The sequence below is a fragment of the Pinus tabuliformis genome, chromosome 2_2 (genome assembly GCF_031772625.1).
Source record: "Pinus tabuliformis cultivar Carrire ecotype Pingquan chromosome 2_2, CPIR1, whole genome shotgun sequence".
NCBI classification, from domain to species: domain Eukaryota; kingdom Viridiplantae; phylum Streptophyta; class Pinopsida; order Pinales; family Pinaceae; genus Pinus; species Pinus tabuliformis.
The window spans coordinates 1235071677-1235092487 of NC_142300.1; the positions used below are offsets into that span (position 1 = coordinate 1235071677).

Consider the following 20811-nt stretch of genomic DNA (forward strand, 5'->3'; position numbering starts at 1 on the left):
GAAGAAGTCTACATGACGCAGCCTCCAGGATTCAAGGTTGCTGGTCAAGAACAGAAAGTGTGTCGGTTAGCTAAAGAAATCTATGGATTGAAACAAGCTCCTCGGGCTTGGTACATGAAAATTGATCAGTACCTGACAGATCAGGGTTTTCAGCGGAGCCCTTCTGATGCAAACCTGTACATCAAGCATACTGGTGATGATATCTTGTTTGTGGTTGTCTATGTGGATGATCTTATCATTACTGGCAGCTCTGCACATTTGATCCATGGGATCAAACAAGATTTATGCAGAACTTTTGAGATGACAGACTTGGGGCTTCTTCATTATTGTCTGGGGGTTGAAGTTTGGCAGACTGAAAATCAGATCTTTCTCTCTCAGTCCAAGTATGCCAAAAATCTTGTGGACAGATTCAGAATGCAGGATTGCAAACCGGCCACGACTCCTATGGAACCAGGGCTCAAACTTTCAGCGCAGTCATCCTCTCCCTTGTGGATGAAACTTTATTCAGGCAATTAGTGGGCAGTCTCATCTATCTTACTGCTACCAGACCTGACATCAGTTTTGCAGTAAGCTACATTTCTCGCTTCATGTCCGCTCCTAAAGCTGATCATTGGCAAGCAGCAAAGCGTGTGCTACGATATGTGCGTGGCACTTCTGATTATGGCCTCCTATACACTCGAAGTTCCAATCCTATTCTCAGTGGTTACACTGATTCTGACTGGGCCGGTTCGGTTGATGACCGTAAATCTACAGCTGGGTATGTGTTTAATCTAGGATCCGGTGCTGTTACTTGGACTAGTAAGAAGCAACAGGCAGTGGCTCTCTCCTCAACAGAAGCCGAGTATCGGGGAGCAGTTAAGGCATCCTGTGAGGCAATTTGGCTTCGACGTATGCTGGCAGATATGCATGTTTCTCAGACAGGGCCTACTTCTTTGTTTTGTGATAATCAGGGAGTGCTCAAACTTGCCAAGAATCCTGTCTTTCATGAACGAACAAAGCATGTGGAAACTCATTGTCACTACATTCGCCAGCTTGTTGAAGACGGCTCAGTTCAGTTGCAATATGTTCCCACAACAGAGCAGCCCGCCGACATCTTCACCAAGCCTCTTGGTCCTGATAAATTTGTAAAATTCAGAGGGTCTATTGGTGTTGTAAATAGATTGAGCATTAAGGGAGGGTATTAGAATATATTAGAATATTCCTATTTAGCATTTAATGCTCATTCCTTTTAGCTGTTGCTATTTATATTCTTTTAGCAGTTTCTTTGATGAAACTGAGTGTTTCTATATTCTACATAGAAACCTGATGTTTCTATTATTGTAAATATCTCTGTATTATGATTGAGTTGTTTGCTCATTCGAAATTAATTCATTCAACATTCTTTTATTTCCTTTAATGTTGCTATAGCATGCTGTTAAATTATGCAGCTAGGGTTAATTCCACTTTGGACAGCTCATTTAATGAAGATAATTGTTGCATTAAATTCCTCCCTTCGAGAGGACACAAATCGACCTAAAGATCACCCATTCTGGACAAGCAGAAGTTGGAATTTTAATTTATTCTCTCTCATGTAAAATTGTTAAGGTCGGCCTCACATTTATGTAGGTTCAAAATGCGCATTCGACTTTTCTTTTCACCCACTCAGATTGGTATAAATACAAGAGACACCACACCTCATTTGGAGCATCAATCAACTCAAAATATCCCCTCTCTCTCCTCTTTTTATTGGTTCGTACAACTCAGAATTGGAAGGACTCCTCTCACACGTGTGAAGGAAAAAAGACAACTTTGACTTGGCCGAAGTGCAGGGTTGTTTCAGGGCATTGACCTGCGTTGACTTGGGCACATTTGACATGCTTTGACTGCGTTTTCTTTGGGATTGTTTCTGTTTCAAGAGGCTGCATTGGAGGGCATAGAACCCGAGGAAATCTCGGCACTTTGACTGTAGACTTATCTCAAACATTTGACCACAGAATTCACCTCTGCGTTGACCAAGTTTGACTGTTCAGATTGGCACTGTTTTGACATATTTTTGACCTGCTAAGGATGCTGAATTGAAAGCCCTTTGACCGAGCTGCTGGACGACAATTTAGACCCTTGACCATTAACTGGTTAGGGTTGACTCTAATGTTGTTGACTACTGTTGACTGAATCAGATTACAAAAGGTTCAAATTTGACCACTGCTGGTTGCATCTCTTTACTTTGTCTTTGCTTTGGATAATAATGTGAAATTGAATATTGACATTGGATGTTCGCTAAGTCAAAGTTTGACTTTGACTCTTGGATGATGTACTCTTTTTGCTGAACATTTGAAGACAATCTCATAAGAAGAAGATTTGCGAGGGTTTTCCCCACAGTCGGTTTTGTCTTGGTCTTTGACCAAATTTGTGTCTCTTGTCTCTTAGCTGTCTTTCTATGTTCATTTGTTTATTTGTTCTATCTACTATTGCTCTACTATCATTGGAAAATTAAAGAAGTGAAATTGAGAAATTGAGTGCTATTAAATATTGCTGAAGTAATAGTTGCAACATAGAACAAGTGATGAAAAATTAACATAGTTCTAGAGCTGAGGTGAAGACAAGCCCAAGAGACATAGAGAAAGGGCATTCATCTCTAAAGAAGCTGATTGAAAAAGGGAAAATTATTTGGTAAAAAAATGTCTTCCTCTTTCTTCATGGAGCATGAAAATCTGGGTGATTCATCCAACTTTGCTGCATGGAAAGTCAGGTTGGAGATCATAGCTGACAACAATGATGTGTTGGACTTCATTCAAGGAAGAGTACTTGAGCCTCCAGAAAATGCTTCCGCTGCTGTCAAAAACAAGCATAAGAAAGGTGAGTTAAAGGCAAAGCAAATTATAGCTGATGGTTTACAAGATAATCTACTTGCTTATGTTGGAAATTTGAGAAGGTCCAAGGACATGTATGACAAAATTGTTGGCATGTATGAACTATGAAGTCAACAATTTGAATGAAATCATCTCTTTGAAAGATCAACTCAAAGACATGAAGATGAACAAAGGAGAATCCGTGCAATCATACATAATGAGGATATCTCGTATTAGAGATCAATTGCTAAGAGTTGGGGAAATCACACCTGACAGAGAATTGGTGATTGTAACTCTTAGAGGCCTCCCTTCCATTTGGGAAACTTTCATTACTACTATAAGCAACAACAACAACATCCCAACATTCGATGAGCTTGTTGGAAAACTCACTCAAGAAGAATCAAGGAAGATATCAAGAGGAAGAATTCAAGGATCAAATGGAGGAGATCCCTCTGCCTACGTTGCTTAAGGAAAGAAGAAGCATGCAAAGAAAGGGTAGGGAAAGCCATCCAAATCAAGAAATCCTCCTCAATCCAATCAAGATTCCAAGGAATCAAGAAGACGAAATAGAGATGTTGAGTGTTACAATTTTCATCACAAGGGTTACTATGCTCGAGATTGTCCTGAAAAGAGAGATGCTCCAAGAAGGAATTCTTCAAGGTCCTATAACAATAATCATGGCTTCAACAACAATAGGTCATATGAAAGAAGAAATGATAGAAGAAGGAATGAAAGAAGAAGAGGCTCCCCTGATGATCGTGATGATAACTATCATCCTCCGAAAAGGCCAAGAAATTCCAGGCATGAAGGCAATGTTACTAAACAAGTTGAATATATTCTTATTTCCACATTAGCTAGTTCATCTCCTGAAGACTCTTGGGATAGTTGGCTAGTTGATACGAGGCTTCTCATCACTTTCCTGGATACAAGGGGGTTCTCTCTAATCTAGCAGAGGGAGACAAATCTGAACATTATCCTTGGTGACAATACCACTCATCCCGTAAAGGGCTTTGGTTCTGTCAAATTTCACTTGAACTCTGGGGAATCTGTTTTGCTTCATGATGTATTATATGTGCCGGGATTGAAGAAGAATTTGGTTTCGATATCTGCCTTGGAGGATAAAGGAATGAGGGTTGCATTTATTAAAGGAAAAGTACTTACTTGGCCTGCTGAATCCTACATGAGAAATGCCTTCACATTGGGAACTAGGTTTGAAGGACTCTATAGAGTCACCGGAAGACCCCTTCTAGCCATGGTCCATAATACAAATCTTCAAAGTGAGTTGTGGCACCGAAGGCTAGCCCATCTACACTATGATGCACTTCCTAAGTTGAAGAAGTTGGTCTTTGGGATCCCTGATGTTCAAGCTCAACATGATGGAGTATGCCCTAGGTGTGCAAGTGGAAAGAAGACATGGGGACCATTCCCCTCTAGCAAAAACAAGACGAAAGAAATCCTTCATCTCATTCATTCTAATATATGTGGTCCAATGCCCGTGCATTCACTTGGGGGTCATCTTTATTACATCACCTTCATTGATGATTTCTCAAGGAATACATGGATCTACTATTTGAAGCATAAGGATGAGGCATTTGAAATATTCAAGGCTTTGACAAAAAATCATATAGGGAAGAAAATAAAAATCTTTAGGTATAACAACGACAGGGAATACATCTCAAATGAATTCATAGACTTTTGCAAGAAGGAAGTAATCAAGAAGGAGACCATTGTGCCTTACACTCTCGAACAAAATGGAGTGGTTGAGAGAAAGAACAAGTCCATTGTGGAAGCTGCCCAAGCTATGCTCCATGATCAAAAGCTACCAAAGTTCCTCTAGGCTAGGGTTGCGGGGGAGTGCCCCCCTCACGTCCTCGCTCCCAATTCGCACTCTGGGCGTGAGCTATTTGGGAGCTTGTCGAGAGCGCGCTCTCGAAATCGTTCCCAACAAAAAAAAACTCTCCCTAGTTTTTCGGGAGCATTTAGGGAAGCGGTCAGGAGCGTTCGCTCCTTGACCACTCCCATATGCTCCGGGAGTGTTTTTTCAGAGGAGGGAGTAGTCGGGAGCGACCGCTTCCCCCTCTGAAGAAATGCTCTCGTCCAACGATGCTGAATAAAGGGGCCGCCCGATCGAGAGGGAGGGCGGCGGTCAATGATAGAAAGGAGAGAGGAAAGGGAGGGAAAGGGTTGGGGAAAAAAGATAAATAGACCCTCTCCCCTCCCATTATTCACTTCATCCATTGAGAGCAAGAGAAGAAAGAGAGTTTGGAGCTTGGAGAGAGGAGCTTGAGGAGCTTGCAAGGGGATATTGGAGCTTGGGATTAAAGGCCAAAGAGATAGGATCTACACTCTAATCTAGTATTTTTTTTTTTATGTTCATTGCTAAATAAATATATTTTTTTTTCTCTATCTCCCATTCCCATTCCTCCATTTTTTTTGCAGACTCAAAACTTCAAAGTTCAAACATCATGGTTATATGGCTACCATAACTTTTAAATCTGCTACAGGGTAAGCAAAAATGTTCAGTGTTTTTGCAACATTGACATCTACAAACTTGTGCATACTCATCGAGTCTATTAGAACGATAACGTTTTGGTTCTTGATGTGACCTTTAAGCTTTAGTGTCTATGGCTCAGTTATCCCTGTGATGGTTGCCAAAGAAATTTGTGGCATATCTTCTTCTGATTCTGGACTAGGGTTTGCATTTTCTTCATTGTTCTCTTCATCAGAGTTGTCTTCTGAAGATTCTTCTTCTTGTTCGGCTTCACAGTTGTACAATTTTTGCGTTGCGCATTTGTGTCCTACGTAATACTTGTCTCCGCATTTCCAACATTTTCCATCCCTTTTCCTTTCAACACTAGATTGTTGTTTTCCTTCATTTCGCATTGGTGGTGGAACGTACTTGCTAGTGTTCTCTAATGATGGTTTACCTAACTTCCCCTTGGAGTAACGGTTAATTCTCTCATTACTGGCATATGGTGCCTTGTGGAATTTATATTTTCACTCGATAATTATAGCTGCGTGTCTGGCATCCTCAATGGTTTTGGGTTTATGTAATTTTAATTCTTCGCGAATGTAATCTTTAAGGCCACAACGATACATTTTTAATAGCTCTTCATCTGAAAACCCTCTCTGCCTTACTACTAATACTTCCCATTCGTGAGTGTATTCACTCACTAATCCTTTTTGTTTCAGGTGAACGAATCTCTTGTAGACATCATCCTCCTCCTCATCATGAAACCTTTTTAGTAGAGCGTTTTTAAAGTTTTGCCAATTGAACGAGCAACCTGTACATTTAGATGGCCACAACAGAAGCTAATCATACGCTTATGCTTCTAGGTAGTTGGATGCAGTGATGACCCTTTCTTGTTCACCGAGTGGATGGTTCGCTAAAAAACGGCGTCCATCTTATTTACCCATACGACGACACCTTTATAGTTCTTATCATCATACTTAGGTAATTCATTTTTTATTTTAAGATGGTTCCTTTCAGAGGATTTGGTACGGTATTGGCTTCCTTCAAAGTGTATTTGCGGAACTCACAACTTTTCATGCATCCAGAACTCATTATCTGGAGAATTTCCTCCTTCAAGGTTCAGTGACTTTGCATGGCTGAGGGTGGATTGGCTCCTTTATTAGACTAGCTCACTATGTCTTTTATGGCTTGGATATTTTGTGCCATGTCATTTTGAGTCTTCCCAAAATCATCTTGCTTCCTTTCGACATCATCAAGGCGTTTCCGTAGCCTGTTGAGTTCTTCTTGAATTTTTTTGAATTATCATCATGACCCATTTTGTTCTTTTTCTTCCTAGTGGACCCAATTTTTAATAATAATGATAATTTTTTTTAATTAAATAATTCATTTCTTTAATTGATTAATTATTTAATTATAAATTATATATATTATATAATTTTAATTTATATATATTATAGATTTATAAATTATATAACTTATATAACTAAATCCACCACTGTATGAACGATTAAACGTATGGTTGACTTTAACTAAATTCAACCCACCGTATGATTGATTAATCCTTAAACGTTACAACGTATGGTTGTTTGACGGTAAATACTCCGCACGATAGCAGATACAGAACCGCAGTCATTCCTTTGACCCAAACAGCGTGCAACGTACATAACCACAGATGTGGTGTGGACGCAACGAAGATGTGGAGGAGCGTGGTGTGGTGTGGACACAATGAGGATGTGGAGGACGCAACGTGTGGAGTGGTGGATGTAGCGAGGATGTGGTGTGGAGGAACAATAAGGGTTTTGATGGTAGTCGAGGGCCCGCAGGGCCGGCGGCCACTAGGGAGGTGTGGTGTTGGCTAGCCAGGGGCAACTCTGATACCACTGCTGCACAAGTTTTCTGTAGGCTTTGTTCTTGGATGCCAGTAAACTTGAAACATAATATGACTTATGCAAATATTAAATGTTTTATTACTAATATCAATGGATGATTTACATGGTTGTGGAAGTGCTCCTTTAATAGGAGTTGACTGGCCACGAACCTCATAAGACACATCTCTTGGGAATGGTGTCGATTCATTTACTAAGTATTCAATAATTCATTAAATTTATTTAATGATTGGTTAATTAATTATACATATACATTTATTTATTATTTTAGTTATGTAAATTTTAATTCATAACAGTGATCCACTCCTCTCTGGCACTGAAATTAGCGACCCCATCCAACCTGTCTTCATATTGCAAACTACATATTAATTCCATCTTCATAAATCAACCTTGGCCAAAAAACCCCAGTTGCAAAATTAAAAATAATTTTGTTGTTGTAAAAAGAAGAAATTCGTTGTTGCAAACCCTAGTGATCTCAAATGTATCTCTCAAAGCTATCTAAAAAGTTTTGATAGCATGTTAAATCTCTTAATACCAGCCCAAATTTATTTTCTCGTGGCAATTATTTATTCACACCAATTTATTTAATTAGCCAAATAAATTATGAATTATCGAAAAATGAAATCACTGATATTTTAACCTCTAGAAATATATGCAGTGGAAATAAAAATTTGGAGCGATTAATCACACATTCAAACAGATAAATACCCACAACAATTCTTAGTTATTAATTAATCTAGAAAATCAAGGTTTTCAACCCACAAAGTATTAGAAGGAAAAATACATATAGTGGAACCTGTAACTCGCCCACCACTAGATGAATTCAACCTCCTAGAAATCGACCTTTGAAGGAGCTCGTCTTGGAGAAATTCAACCCAACAATTTGCTAGTGAATCGACCCTACTCTCCAACAAATCAAATTCTTCAATCAAATAGACCTCCTTCTCTCTTCAACCACTTAGCCCTGCAATCTCCAACAACTCAGCCTCTTGTACACGCCCTCAAATCTTCATGTAATCTTCCTCCTTTGCACTTCAGTTCACTAAGCTACTCACACTAGAGAAAATCGCTTACTTTTGTTGTGTCTCCTCTCTTGTGTCTTCACCTCTTCCTTGGGCTTCCATTCATAATCATCATTGAGCCCAAATCCGTAATGCTAACCTCCCTTCTAGAAGATCTTAGAGATCTGGTTGAGATCATTTCAAAATCACTTAAATAATTAAATTATTTATCCTTAGAAAATTCCTTAATAGTCGACAATAATTAATTGACTTTAATTATTGTAATTTTCCTAAGTTAGACTTGGGAAAGAAGACAGAAGTCACTTACTCCACCAAGCAAGCACCTAAAGAGGCAATAAATCATCTTCCACCTGCTAAGACACCAAGCCTATGCAAAAGACCTTCTAAAGCTACTAGAAACCTGAACATGCTTGACTTTTAGATTCAACCCTAGAGTTTTGGATTTGTTTTGTGCAGCCTCCTATTCCTTTGTATATTTTTATATCTTTGACTAGCACATGCTCATATGTTTTGACTCTTATACTCCTACCTTCATCCCATGGAATAGTCCCACAAAGATATGTTCTCACATGATTATATGTAACAATTTTAGTTGTATGACAATGGGACCACATAAATTTTTGACTCCACCCCCTTTTCTTCCCAAGCTTTATCAAATACTTTTACAAGGGTGTTGAATGCTCCTTAGATTTCCATCCATCATCACTATCAATCTCATTATCCTCATCCCCTTCCATTTCTTCCTCCTCTTCGTGGTATGTGCTGCGTATTTCAATTTTCTAGTAATTCCTCATCAACATTGGGTATTTTGATGTCCCAACACCCCTATCACAATAAAAAATGGAACTAAAAGGATAACCACATTGGCATACCCATCATGCTTGATGAATCTTGAGGATAACTTGCTTCCTGCAATAGAAAGATGGAGAAGGAGAAATGGAAAATAGTAGGAGAAGAAAACATTCAAGCATTCAACATAGTAAATATACTAGTTTACAATACATGGAAAGAAAAAAAGAAAAAAAAACAAGAGTGGACTTTAGAATCTGCCTCTTCAACTCTATAATGATGATTGAATTTAAATATGGCATCCTTCAATCTCCCTTCCATTCTCTCACAAATGGAATCCTTCAATCTCCTCTCTAGGCTATCACAATTTTGCTCCTCAACAACCCACTCAAAACCCAACCAACGATGAGTGAAATAAGTGAAATTAAAAATAGAATGAGAAAAAATGTAGTGAGTGTTATAATCCACCGAGGAAGCCTAGCCATGCCTAAACCAAGATTTTGGAACCTTGTCTTGGTTCCCACAAACAAAAAGAGATGTCAATTTTACCCTCTCGTGAGGCAGCACTCAAAGAGCATTTTTAAAGCTCCTAGGAGCATCCTAGGAATGCTTACTTAACACTCTTAATAGGTAGGGAACATTATTTTTGGGTTTTGAGGGAATAGGGAGTGGGGAGGGAGCATTCTCCAAAAACAATCCTAGAGGGGAGCACACTTCAGAAGCAAAGTGTTCCAGGGGGCACACTCTCATCTATCATAGATTGAGGCATCATAATATGGAATGGATCATCCAAGTATAATTCATCTCTCTTATTTCTTCTTGTATATTATGCATATGCGTTATGTGTGTCATTCTTTGACATGGTATCAAGGCCATGAAAAGTGCACCTATGGAAGAAAGCTGAAAGATCAAAGACACTGCAACGGACAAATAAGGCCTTGATGAACTGCTATTAGACACAAGTCAATCTTAGGCAATAAGAAAAAATGTAAGCCAATAAATAAACATAAGTAACTGTAATGGTGTAATTAATGTTCAAATCTTTCTTAAAGTCAACGTATGTAGGGTAGAAGGACTAGCATGTTATTGCCTTGGCTTGCTAATGAATGGTTATATGTGGAATTTTCTTAGTGCTTAATCAAATATAAGATAGATTTTTTAAAATTATAATTTGATAATTATTTGACTGTGTTGAAGCACCATTGCACAATGCAAATGGAAAAGACAATAACAGTTAGCAGAATAACAAAATGATTAGGTCAATCTACAAAGAATCTTGAATTCCATTGGACCAATTTCATTAATCCTTCATAGAAGGAGAACTACAGCATAAATAGTTTCACAAAGTAACGATATGATATCATCAACACCCTATGTCTAAAGATGTCCTTTGTATTGTTTTGAGAATATCATAATGCCTTATTACTCTTGAGTGAAAGAAAGCTATGATCGCAAGAAAATTCTTCTATCATATAAACTAACAATTGAACCCTTAACAAGCCAAAACAAAATGCACAGCTAAGAGTTTTTGAGTCTTACTGATCCTGATTGAGCATCATAAAACCGATACAAAAGCCTAAGTATAGTAGATTTTCCTGCACATATCCATCATTCACCACTACAAATAAGAAAATAACAGTAGAACAAAATTTAATAATGAAATTGACCAACAAACTTAACAGTTTTTGAATTTAGACTTCTGTGATCCATAATAAAAATAACAGCATCTTTCCGTAAAAATCACATAAGAGATAATCTCATCGACGCGTTTCGAACCAGCCAGTGTGGTTCATGTTATTAGTAAAAATGATCATTTGCAAACTTCAATTTCTATATGGTGGTTTTAATAACTCATGGAAAAAAAATCTCTCAATTTGAAATGAAATGCCTTAGATTATTGAAAAACAATTACTTATTTGCTGAAGTTATTTATTTGACACAGTTGGGAAATAAAGACTGCAATTAATATCTTAAACATGCCCCAAAGGAAATAATAGAGAAATTTTGCAATTACCCAAGAAAATTCCAATTAATAGCTAAATATGGTCTCAGCTATTTCAATATTCTTTAGTCCACAGAGAGAACTTTGGTATCTTTTCTTTCCAAACAATTACTGTCTTCCTAAATAAATGGCAAGCCACAAATTTTGATCCAATATACTCCGCAAGTATCACTGGAAAACCTTTTTTAATTGAAATCACAAGTTAAAATAACTTTATAAACAACAGTCATCTAATACAATGAAACAAAACTCCCCGAGATAGGTGAAAGATCAACAAGTCAATTTAGCTTGCCAATTTGACAAACTTAAATGATACTATGATTAAAACTCGTTAGTCTAGGTCAAACTCAACAGGCCTGACTGTTAGTTTTCTTGGGAACCTAACACCCGATATTTAATTTCTAGCAGAAAACTGATCGACTGAATGAATACATAGCTAGGTTCCTAACACAATAAAATTCAGCAGAAGCAAATATAACGATATCAATCATAATGACACGAACAGATTTCTGCCCAACAAGTTTTTCATTAAAAATCCAAACTTACGTGGGCTCCCGTCCTAAGATAATGGCCCTGTTACCACAAAAACTAGCAGGCCTTGGAGAGGGAAACCCTTCTAAGACAAAAGCTAGATAAAGTGCTAACAATGAGGTAGAGGATCAATGTCACCTCAGCCAAAACCCCTTGATTTTTACGGACTTTCACTAATGGGAGGAGTCCCAATAGGAAGGAGATCACTTAAAATCAAGGTTACCGGACTCAGAATCAGCAAAAAATCGGCAAGGAAAAAGAGCAAAGAGATTTTACTCGGATTGGGAAAAAATTGGGAAAAATTGTTGAATTCAATAAATAAAGATATACTGTAATATCCCCAATTTCTTAAGTATTGAGTAAATTGGGGATATTACAATACATCTTTATTTATTGATGAAGGCTCAGATCGGGGGCTGTCACCCTAAACCCCAACCTCTCCATTCTAGTTGTCTCCCAACAACAGGCTATGGGGCGTAGACCATGTGGAAATGAGATGATGAAGGACAAGTTGGGAATCAACAAGTCTGGGAGACATAGTTGAATAGCCTAACTACCTGGGTAAATTTAGCAAGATTTTAATGATTAAATTAAATTTATATTTGACACCAATGCCTTACGGAGTCAACACTCTTGCTTATTGAATTAAGACCAAGTAAGTGGATGGACAACTGCGACTCAGAAGCTTCACTAAATTAAATGAAATGCAAATCCTAAGACCTAGGTGAGATGCAAAGATCTTGATTATTTTTAATTAAATGCCTAATCTAAGTGTGACCTTCCCTTAACTATTTTGAAGCTAGGCTCCAAGGTAGGTTGTGGGAGGAGGCCAATAGGAAGCAAGCGAGGGTTTGATTAACGATACCTTCTGTTAGGCTCCTACCACCCAATGCCTCTGACGCTGCACAGATTGTGGCTTTGACGACTGCAAGGTCACTGTGTTAACCACCAAAGAGTTTCTAAGCCCCCAACCTAAATGAGAAGGGTGGCCCTAGAGGTCTATCAACCAAGCTTATGCTTGGAGGTAAATTATTAATGCAACTAGGTCTAGAATGCTTATGCAAAGGATATGAGTGACTTCTTAGTTTAAGATTGGCTTAATGTTTAAGTACTTTAAATTATGACAAGAGTACTTATCAATAAATTATATGCAATCTTACAACCAAGAATATGCCAATTATAAAGTGCCGATGTTAATTAATCCACAAGATGCTCAACCAATAAACTACACGACAATTAGCCAATGATCATTAGACAATAAAACCAACGTTCTTTAGATAGATTAGGAAATGCTAATGACCATTTAACTTAAAATATGCTCCAGCTGAAATAAGAAACTTTAAAACCTGAAGATCTCAAAGTGCCAATGTGAAGATACTATTCAACAAGAGATATAGAAACGAAACAAGAATGATGGTTATCCCAAGGCTCTGATACCAATTAGAATGATGAAGACCATTAGATTTCGAAAGACAAGTAATATAAAATGCTCAAAAAGGTACTCCTAAGATTTAAAGTTAAGTGCTTTTGGAGAGTGCATCGACTAGTGCAAAATATTTTTTAGAGAACAGATCCAAGTGTAATAATGTCAATGCTAACAATCTTTTCACAATGGCTCACTAGACAATATAAGCAAAAAAAAATTCCATAGAGAGCAATTACTATCAATATGAACAAGAGTAAACTTTTTATGTTAGTGAGCTACGATTAAATCTTATGACACCAACTAGATCTCTTGAGAACAATGAGAAACAGTGAATTATCACCACACCCAAATGCCTTAAACAAGCCCAAAATGTTCAATTCCTTAAAAGCAACTTGTGTTGAATTTCCACGACCTTGGGTCTAGGTTAGAGTCTTAAAATCATTAACGCTACCAAACCAAGAATCTCAAACATAAACTACTTTGCACAACGGAAATATAAAGCAGTAAATCACATTTGCACAATATACATAGTTTTACACAAAATTGTACAATGATGTACAATCACCAATCTTCGTTATATTAATCCAAATTGATAAATACAATAATCTATGGTGACAAGATACAATGACAAACTTCGTTGCATCACTTCGTGTCATATCTTGTCCTGTCAATCCGTCGCACTCGTTCTGCGCAACTTTAGGAGGGTTGCCCTCTAACACTGCTACACGCCCTTTGCCACAGTGTACTTGGGCTGATCCGATTTGTTCCTCTGGGTTGGCCAATACCGAGCTCCAATCTGCCAGGCTAGCAACAACTTTTTTCCACCAAAGTGCTGCACTTTGGCACCGTCCTTCACCCAACCTTCAGCTGCTCTTTGTCCTTCAAGATAGTGTTGAAGTTTCCAAGTCTACTTAGTTAGAAACCATCCATGCACTTTATCTAATTTATTCCTACCCAATTGTTATCTTCCTTAACAAGTTATTTACAATGTAAATACTAAAAATAAACACTAGTGCATGCTCAACATATTACAGATCAGCAACTAAAAGAAACAAGAACAAACACACCACATGACACCATTATTTTTGGACTAATGTCCCCGAAAAAACCGAATGTGGGAAAACTGGTGCAGCTATCTAAGGGTTTTCTTATTAAGCAATATCAGAGTACAATCTGGGTGCTGAAATTGGCCTACCCAATAAAGAATTTCCTTAACAGTAATACCTTTTGGTTTCTGACAAATCTATTGGCTGAAACCCCGGGTAATCCTTCCGGCAACTACTCAGCACCAATTTGCCCCAGAAACCCCAGCGTCTGTCCAATCTGGACTGCGTCAGCCCCAGGAGGCCCTGCGTCAGCTACACTGGCCCCTTTGGTGCTCTGCAAAACACTTAGTTTCCTTTGTGTGGCCCTGCGTGAGCATTGGCTGCTCCTGCGTCTCTCTCTCTGGCTGCTCTGCTACTATCCCAACACTATCTCTGCCTCTCTGTACTCAATGCCCCTCAACTGCAGCTCCCGATCACTAATTCTATCTCTCTTAGCAAACCTCGCTCTAGAGAATAGAATGAATGATCACTCTAGTGTGTTCTCCAAGTGACCCTCAAACCTCCTCTTATACTTTTCCTGTTGACATCTCAACGCCCGAGTTTAAGTCCCTAATCAACGGCTAAGATTAGATCTGCTTGATCCATGTCTTTTGGACCACTCTAACACAGATTCATATTAATATACATTAATATTTTATTTTCCCTAAGTTTAGACTTAGGGACTCCATTAAAAATATTAATTATTTTAATATCTCCTAATCTGTTTAGAATCTGCCCAAACTCTTTCTGGGTATTGGAGATCTCATGTGCCCCAACCTGTCCACCAAATTTCGTGACTAGAGCACATCCACGCTACCCCAAATCAAGACTCCCTCTTAGCGAGGATTGTGCTCTACCAATACTCCTCATTGAGTATTACTCTGATCATCCGGCATCGGTACCTGTGCTAGGCCTTCCTGCCCAACATCCTCTGCACTGTTGCATCCTGTATTGTTGCCCATGATTCTACCACTACCACTGTTGCATTTGAACGACAACTCCCTTTGCATCCGTGCTACTACTGGTCCTTTCTCCCAGCACTGCATCCGCACTGCACCTCCTCTCATCATGCTGCATCGTGCTACCCATTGCTGCACTGCAACTCAGTTACTGAGAAGTAAGTAATTGATCTCCCAACTGACCTCCCTGTTGGGCTAGAAACACCCAGTGATGCTGAAGCTCCCTCTGCCGCTGACAAGTGCTCCGTCTCTGACCTCTGCGCTGCTGCAACAACTCACTGCATCTCGCACCGTTACACATCTCTTTGTGCCTTCCTGCACTGGCGCAACACTTCTGTGCCTCTCGCACTACTGCAACCTACTAGCTCTCCGCTGTCTCGGGACTCCTGCACTGTAGCTCTCTCTGCCGCTCCATTCGCATCCGTCTCTACCCACTCAGCCAGTCCTGCTACTCCTCGTTGGGGCTCCCGTAGCAAGGTCTAATCCAAGAGGTTAGGTACCTCGAGGATCCTACCCCTCATCGTCTGTAGTCCTCCTGACTACAGCTCGATGTGTCCCCACTTCCGCTCAAGTGGTGCGTGTGTACTCATGGCACAATCATCATTTGTCAAAACTTCCTTCTCTGCCTGTGCTGGCACTGCCTTAGTCTCAGAAGACTCTCCCTTACTCTTCTTCCTTGGACACTGGGTCGCATAATGACCCAACTCCCCACAGTGGAAGAACTTGATCTTGGAGAGATCTTTCTTCTTTTGCTTTTCCTACTTTCCCTCAAATGCTAGGGCCACATCCTCCTCCTCCTGCTTGACCTTGATCCCTTTGCTGCTGCTACCTATCTTCAACTTCCTTTTGATCTCTTCTTAGCGAAGAGCTGCCCACATCTCATCCCAAGGTGGGAGAGTCCCTCTGCCCAGGATACTCTAGACAAATACTTCCTAATCTTCTGAGATAGCATTCAGGGTTGTCCTCACCATAAGCTCTTGATTCGGTGTCACTCCTATACCAGTCAACTGGTCTCGGATCTCATTCAGTCCTCCGAGGAAGGTGTCAATCGATTGCCCCTTCTTCATCTGATACGACCTCATCTGGTTCTCAAGCAACATTCTTCTCTGCACAGAAGTATGCTGGTACAGCTTCTTGAGAGCCTCCCACATCTCAAATGTCGTTTCCTTCTCGGCTATATGTGGTACCACATGATCCTTGACCCATCAAGGATAATGCACTTGGCCCTCGCCATCACCTCTTCGTACTTGTCATTATCATTGGGCTCAATTGGGACAGCTATCACCTTCAAGGCAAAGTTCTTGACACAATTCCTATCAAGCACTGATAAGATTCTGGCCTTTCAGACTGCAAAGTTCGATGTTCCGTCCAGTCTATCCTAGTCTCTTACCCCGTGTAGTGCCATGATGCTCCTCTACTTCCCTCCTGGAAGTTCTCTGTCCGACTCCTATGAGTCTCTACTTCCTGTCTGGAAGTTCTCTTCTGGACTCCCTCTAAGTCCTGATTTCCCTCCTGGAAATCCTTCTACCGCTTGTCGAGATGCCCCCTACTATGATCGACTTGTGAAGTTGCACTTCTGATCTGGGTTCCTCAGCGAGAAACCCTCGGTAACAACTCCTCTAGCCCTCCTCTGTCAGGTATTGTTCTTACTACAGTACCTCACCAGCTCCACTCTGCAATATTCCTGCCAATGTTACATGAAGTGGGGACGTTGTTTGGAAGCGAGGACGCGGAAGTGTCATTTCCCAAAAATTTAGGAAGCGAAGTGTCTCGGAAGCGTCTACCATATATATAATTTATTTTTTTTTTGCATTTATACTAAAAAAAATCCAAAATACCAAATTAGTTGTAGAAGATATGGAAGCATGCATATTTTTACATAAATCGAGATAGATATAGCATCAATTGTACATTAATGATTAATTACTCAAGCATCAACCATCTAGAATCTAGATTCTTCTCCTCTAGTCTAGCCTTTGCCTCTACCTCGATTGTCTAGGGATATTAGTCAACATTACCCAATTTTGATCAAACTACCTAATCCAAGACTTAAAATATGGTAGAAAAAGCTTAGCATGCTTGATCGATGATTTTGACTTGATTGAAGGGTAATTTTTTGCTAAGGACGTGACAAAGGAGTTCATCAATTAACACCACCAACACTAGGGTACATATAGGGCTTGGTGCTCTTGATTAAATGCTAATCACATGCCTTCATACATGATATAATCTAATGAAATGCCACAATCCCATTGGTCATGAATTCCTGAAAACTGTTAAGTCTCTGAATTTTGAATAGGATATGAAATTCTATTTTGTCCATATGAAGTCCAATGAGGCTGGAACCAATCTCAAACATCCTGAGTCATTTCATGGTAATGTTAAAAATTTAAGTAAAAGGACGAAAATGAAAAATAAAGGAGAATGTCACTTTTACTTTAAGAATTTAACATTACCACGAGGGAGCATCTAAGAAGCATCAAGGGAGCACCTTGGGAGCGTTCGAGAAGCCCCACCCCAACTTATGTCAAAGAAAAATCATAATAAAATATTTAGAACCCTATGAAACCCTGTGGAACCCTTGTCTCCCTTCGAATCGGCTTGGGATCCATGCCCGATCCGTCATCGAACCGAGGAGGATTTGTCATCGGATCCGTGGTTTGGAAATTCGAAACCACGGATCGGGCTGGCACGGTTCCGAATTTCCAGGAACTGTCTTCGTTCGCCTGATTCGTGGTTCCAAAATTCCAAAACGCGTATCTAACAGTAGATCCCCCACGGATCCATATAGGTTGCGGATCCTGGTTTGGATCCTTTGGGGGGGGGGATGTTTCGTGCAACACTGATTCCTGCAGCCTTCTAACCCCAGCAACTGCCTGTCTGTGAATTGTGTCAACCCCTCTCTAACTCACGCTGGCTCTGCGTCACCCCAGATGGGTCTGTGTCAACCAGCTGGCCCTCTGCATCACAACGCTAGCCTTTCTGAGGCTCTGCACAGTTCCTGACATCCTCTGCATGGCCGTGGCTAGCTCTGCGTCACACTCCTTGGCTTCTGCGTTGCTAGAATCTGTCACCTCGGGACAACTGTTTTCTGTCGCTATTGCTCTGCTCAGCTGATGTCTTTTAGTCCTCCTGTGATCTGTAATCATGCTCTAATACCATGTTGAAGTTTCTAAGTTTACTTAGTTAAAATTGTCCATGCACTTTATCTGATTTATTCCTACCTACTTGTTATCTTCCTTAACAAGTTATTTACAATGTAAATACTGAAAATAAACACTAGTTCATGCTCAACATATTACATATCAGCAACTAAAAGAAACAAGAACAAACACACCACAAGACACCATTATTTTTGGACTAATGTCCACGGAAAAACCCAATGTGGGAAAACCGATGCAGCTATCTGAGGGTTTTCTTCAGAGAATAATACCAGAGTACAATTTGGGTGTCGAAACTGACCTACCCAACAGAGAATTTCCTTAGCAGTAATACCTCTCGGTTTCTGACAAATCTACTGGATGAAACGCCGGATAATCCTTCTGCCAGCTACTCAGCACCAATCTGCCGCAGAAACCCCAACGTCTGTCCAATCTGGACTGCGTTAGCCTCTCCTAGCCCAACATTGGCACTACGTCAGCCTATCTTGGCCTGCATCAGCTCTCTGAGCCTCTACAACAGCTACGTTGGCCCCTTTGATGCTCTACGCAACACTTAGCTGCCTCTGCGTGGCCCTGCATGAGCACTGGCTGCTCCTATGTCTCTCTCTCAGGCCGCCTCTCTGTTTATTTGTACTCAATGCCCCTCAGTTGCAACTCCCAGTCACTAATTTTATCTCTCTTAGCAAACCCTGCTCTAGAGAATAGAATGACTGATCACTCTGGTGTATTCTCCAAGTGACCCTCAAGCCTCCTCTTATACTTTTCCTGTTGACATCTCAACGCCCGAGATTAAGTCCCTAATCAACGGTTAAGATTAGATCTGGCTTGATCCATGTCTTTTGGACCACTCTAACACAGATTCATATTAATACACATTAATATTTTATTTTCCCTAAGTTTCGACTTAGGAACTCCATTAAAAATATTAACTATTTTAATATCTCTTGATCTGTTTAGAATCTGCCCAAACCCTTTCTGGGTATTGGAGATCTCATGTGCTTCAACCTTTCCACCAAATTTCGTGGCTAGAGCACATCCGATGCTACCCCAAATCAAGAGATAGCTTGTCAACAGCTCCTTTGAGTGGTCAAGTCGCTGCCCTCCAACAGCTCTATGACACCCAATCCTCCACTGCAGAATCTGCTCCTTATTGAAGTCTCCCAAACACCCTTGTCCACTCCAATACTTGGCTTCCACAGTCACATCACCAAACTGGTCAAATACCTTGACCCAACACTCCTCCAACGCTGCTGTTGCTTCACACTTGTCTGCAATACCTGCAACTCTGGTTAGGGCACAACCTTCAGCCCTTGACCCTTTACATAGTCAGCCTCCAAGCACCTTTTGGACTGCGGTTCTCCTTGGTGAAACCCTTCCACCACCATGCTGCTCCTTGCTGGCTGTATAACCCTCAAAACAGCACCTAGAAAAGCCTCAAGTTGCTGGCTATGGCCTGCGGCCTAGCTCAGCAACTTCTTGTAGCTTTTGTCTCCACAACTGACCCAAACAACACCATCAAACAGCAATGTTATTCCTCTATTCTCCTCGGCCTAGACAGCCCTTCATGCTGACCCTAATCCGCACTTAAGACAACCATATTCACACCTTAAAACAGACCTTCTCCTCCATGCTGTCACCTACAACAAACTGAGAATCCACACTTCTCTTTCAGGCCTCTTTCACGCAGTCATTAGGTCTCCTTTTAACTGCAGTTTAGCTCCACTTCTGTCCTGTAAACCCAGCCCAAGAACAACACCCAAACAGCCCTAGATTCCAACGCTGTCACCTACAGCAATCCTGAAATCCTCACACTGTTCCACGGCTTCTCCATGCTGTTCTTTAGGGTTCTTTTCTCCACCGAAATTTCAGAGCTTATCTTGGAGCGTATTGCACCAAAATGGATTCAAAAATAGCCTCCCATTCGACTTCCTTTTATAATAAAAGGAGCCTCCACAAAATCATATTGAACTGACATGTCTTTTAAATTTCTCACATTGCCCTGTTTGATAAACTCATGTCGGCCTACATGAAGAAATTCATAATTCATATGTCATCTTCAAAAATTAATATCTCTCCGACGATTGGATTTGGACGATTTTTCATGCGTTGGAATTGTCTTTCCAAACACTATAATCCTCATCCATCACATGCTGTGTAACCATCATGGTTCTGCCCCAAAAACATGATTGGTGCAAAAACACCTTTCTTGGGTTCCAAGCCCACAAGCTGCCCTTGTGGCACTTTGTCCTCCAACCCCTGAACCCCTGGGGCTTGGAGTACCTCCCAAACTACAAAATTCAACAACTTGAAATGCAACATGTAAACTATGAAGAGACAATTATGTCACTGCTATGTTCAGATTTCAGAGGTCAGAAATTTTCATAAAATAAATCATATATGACTCAAATGGAAACCCATTTCTTGCAATGATATATTTATGAGTTAGTGAAATGAGCTTGTCAATGTGAAACCTTCCAAATTTACAATCAGATTTTCTCAAAGACCATAATTATTTGAGAGCTGCGTGATTAGGTTTAATGAACCCTCAATTAGAACTTCAGTTCAATTTTGCAGAAGCGCCAACATGCTCAAACCCAACAAATGATTGTCATTTAGCTTCTCTAAAGAGGAAGAGGTACAAGTATAAAC

At 40.1% G+C, this 20811-nt stretch overlaps 1 protein-coding gene across 1 annotated transcript in view; it reads right to left on the reverse strand.

Annotated features, from left to right (window-relative positions):
* Nucleotides 1–10516: 10516 nt before the first annotated feature.
* Nucleotides 10517–20811, reverse strand: part of LOC149197946 (ABC transporter B family member 25, mitochondrial-like) — a 163588-nt gene continuing 153293 nt past the window's right edge. Inside the window, exon 4 of the mRNA XM_089408882.1 lies at nucleotides 10517–10593. Coding sequence (XP_089265008.1) covers nucleotides 10517–10593 — 77 coding nt within the window. The remainder of the gene's footprint in view (nucleotides 10594–20811) is intronic.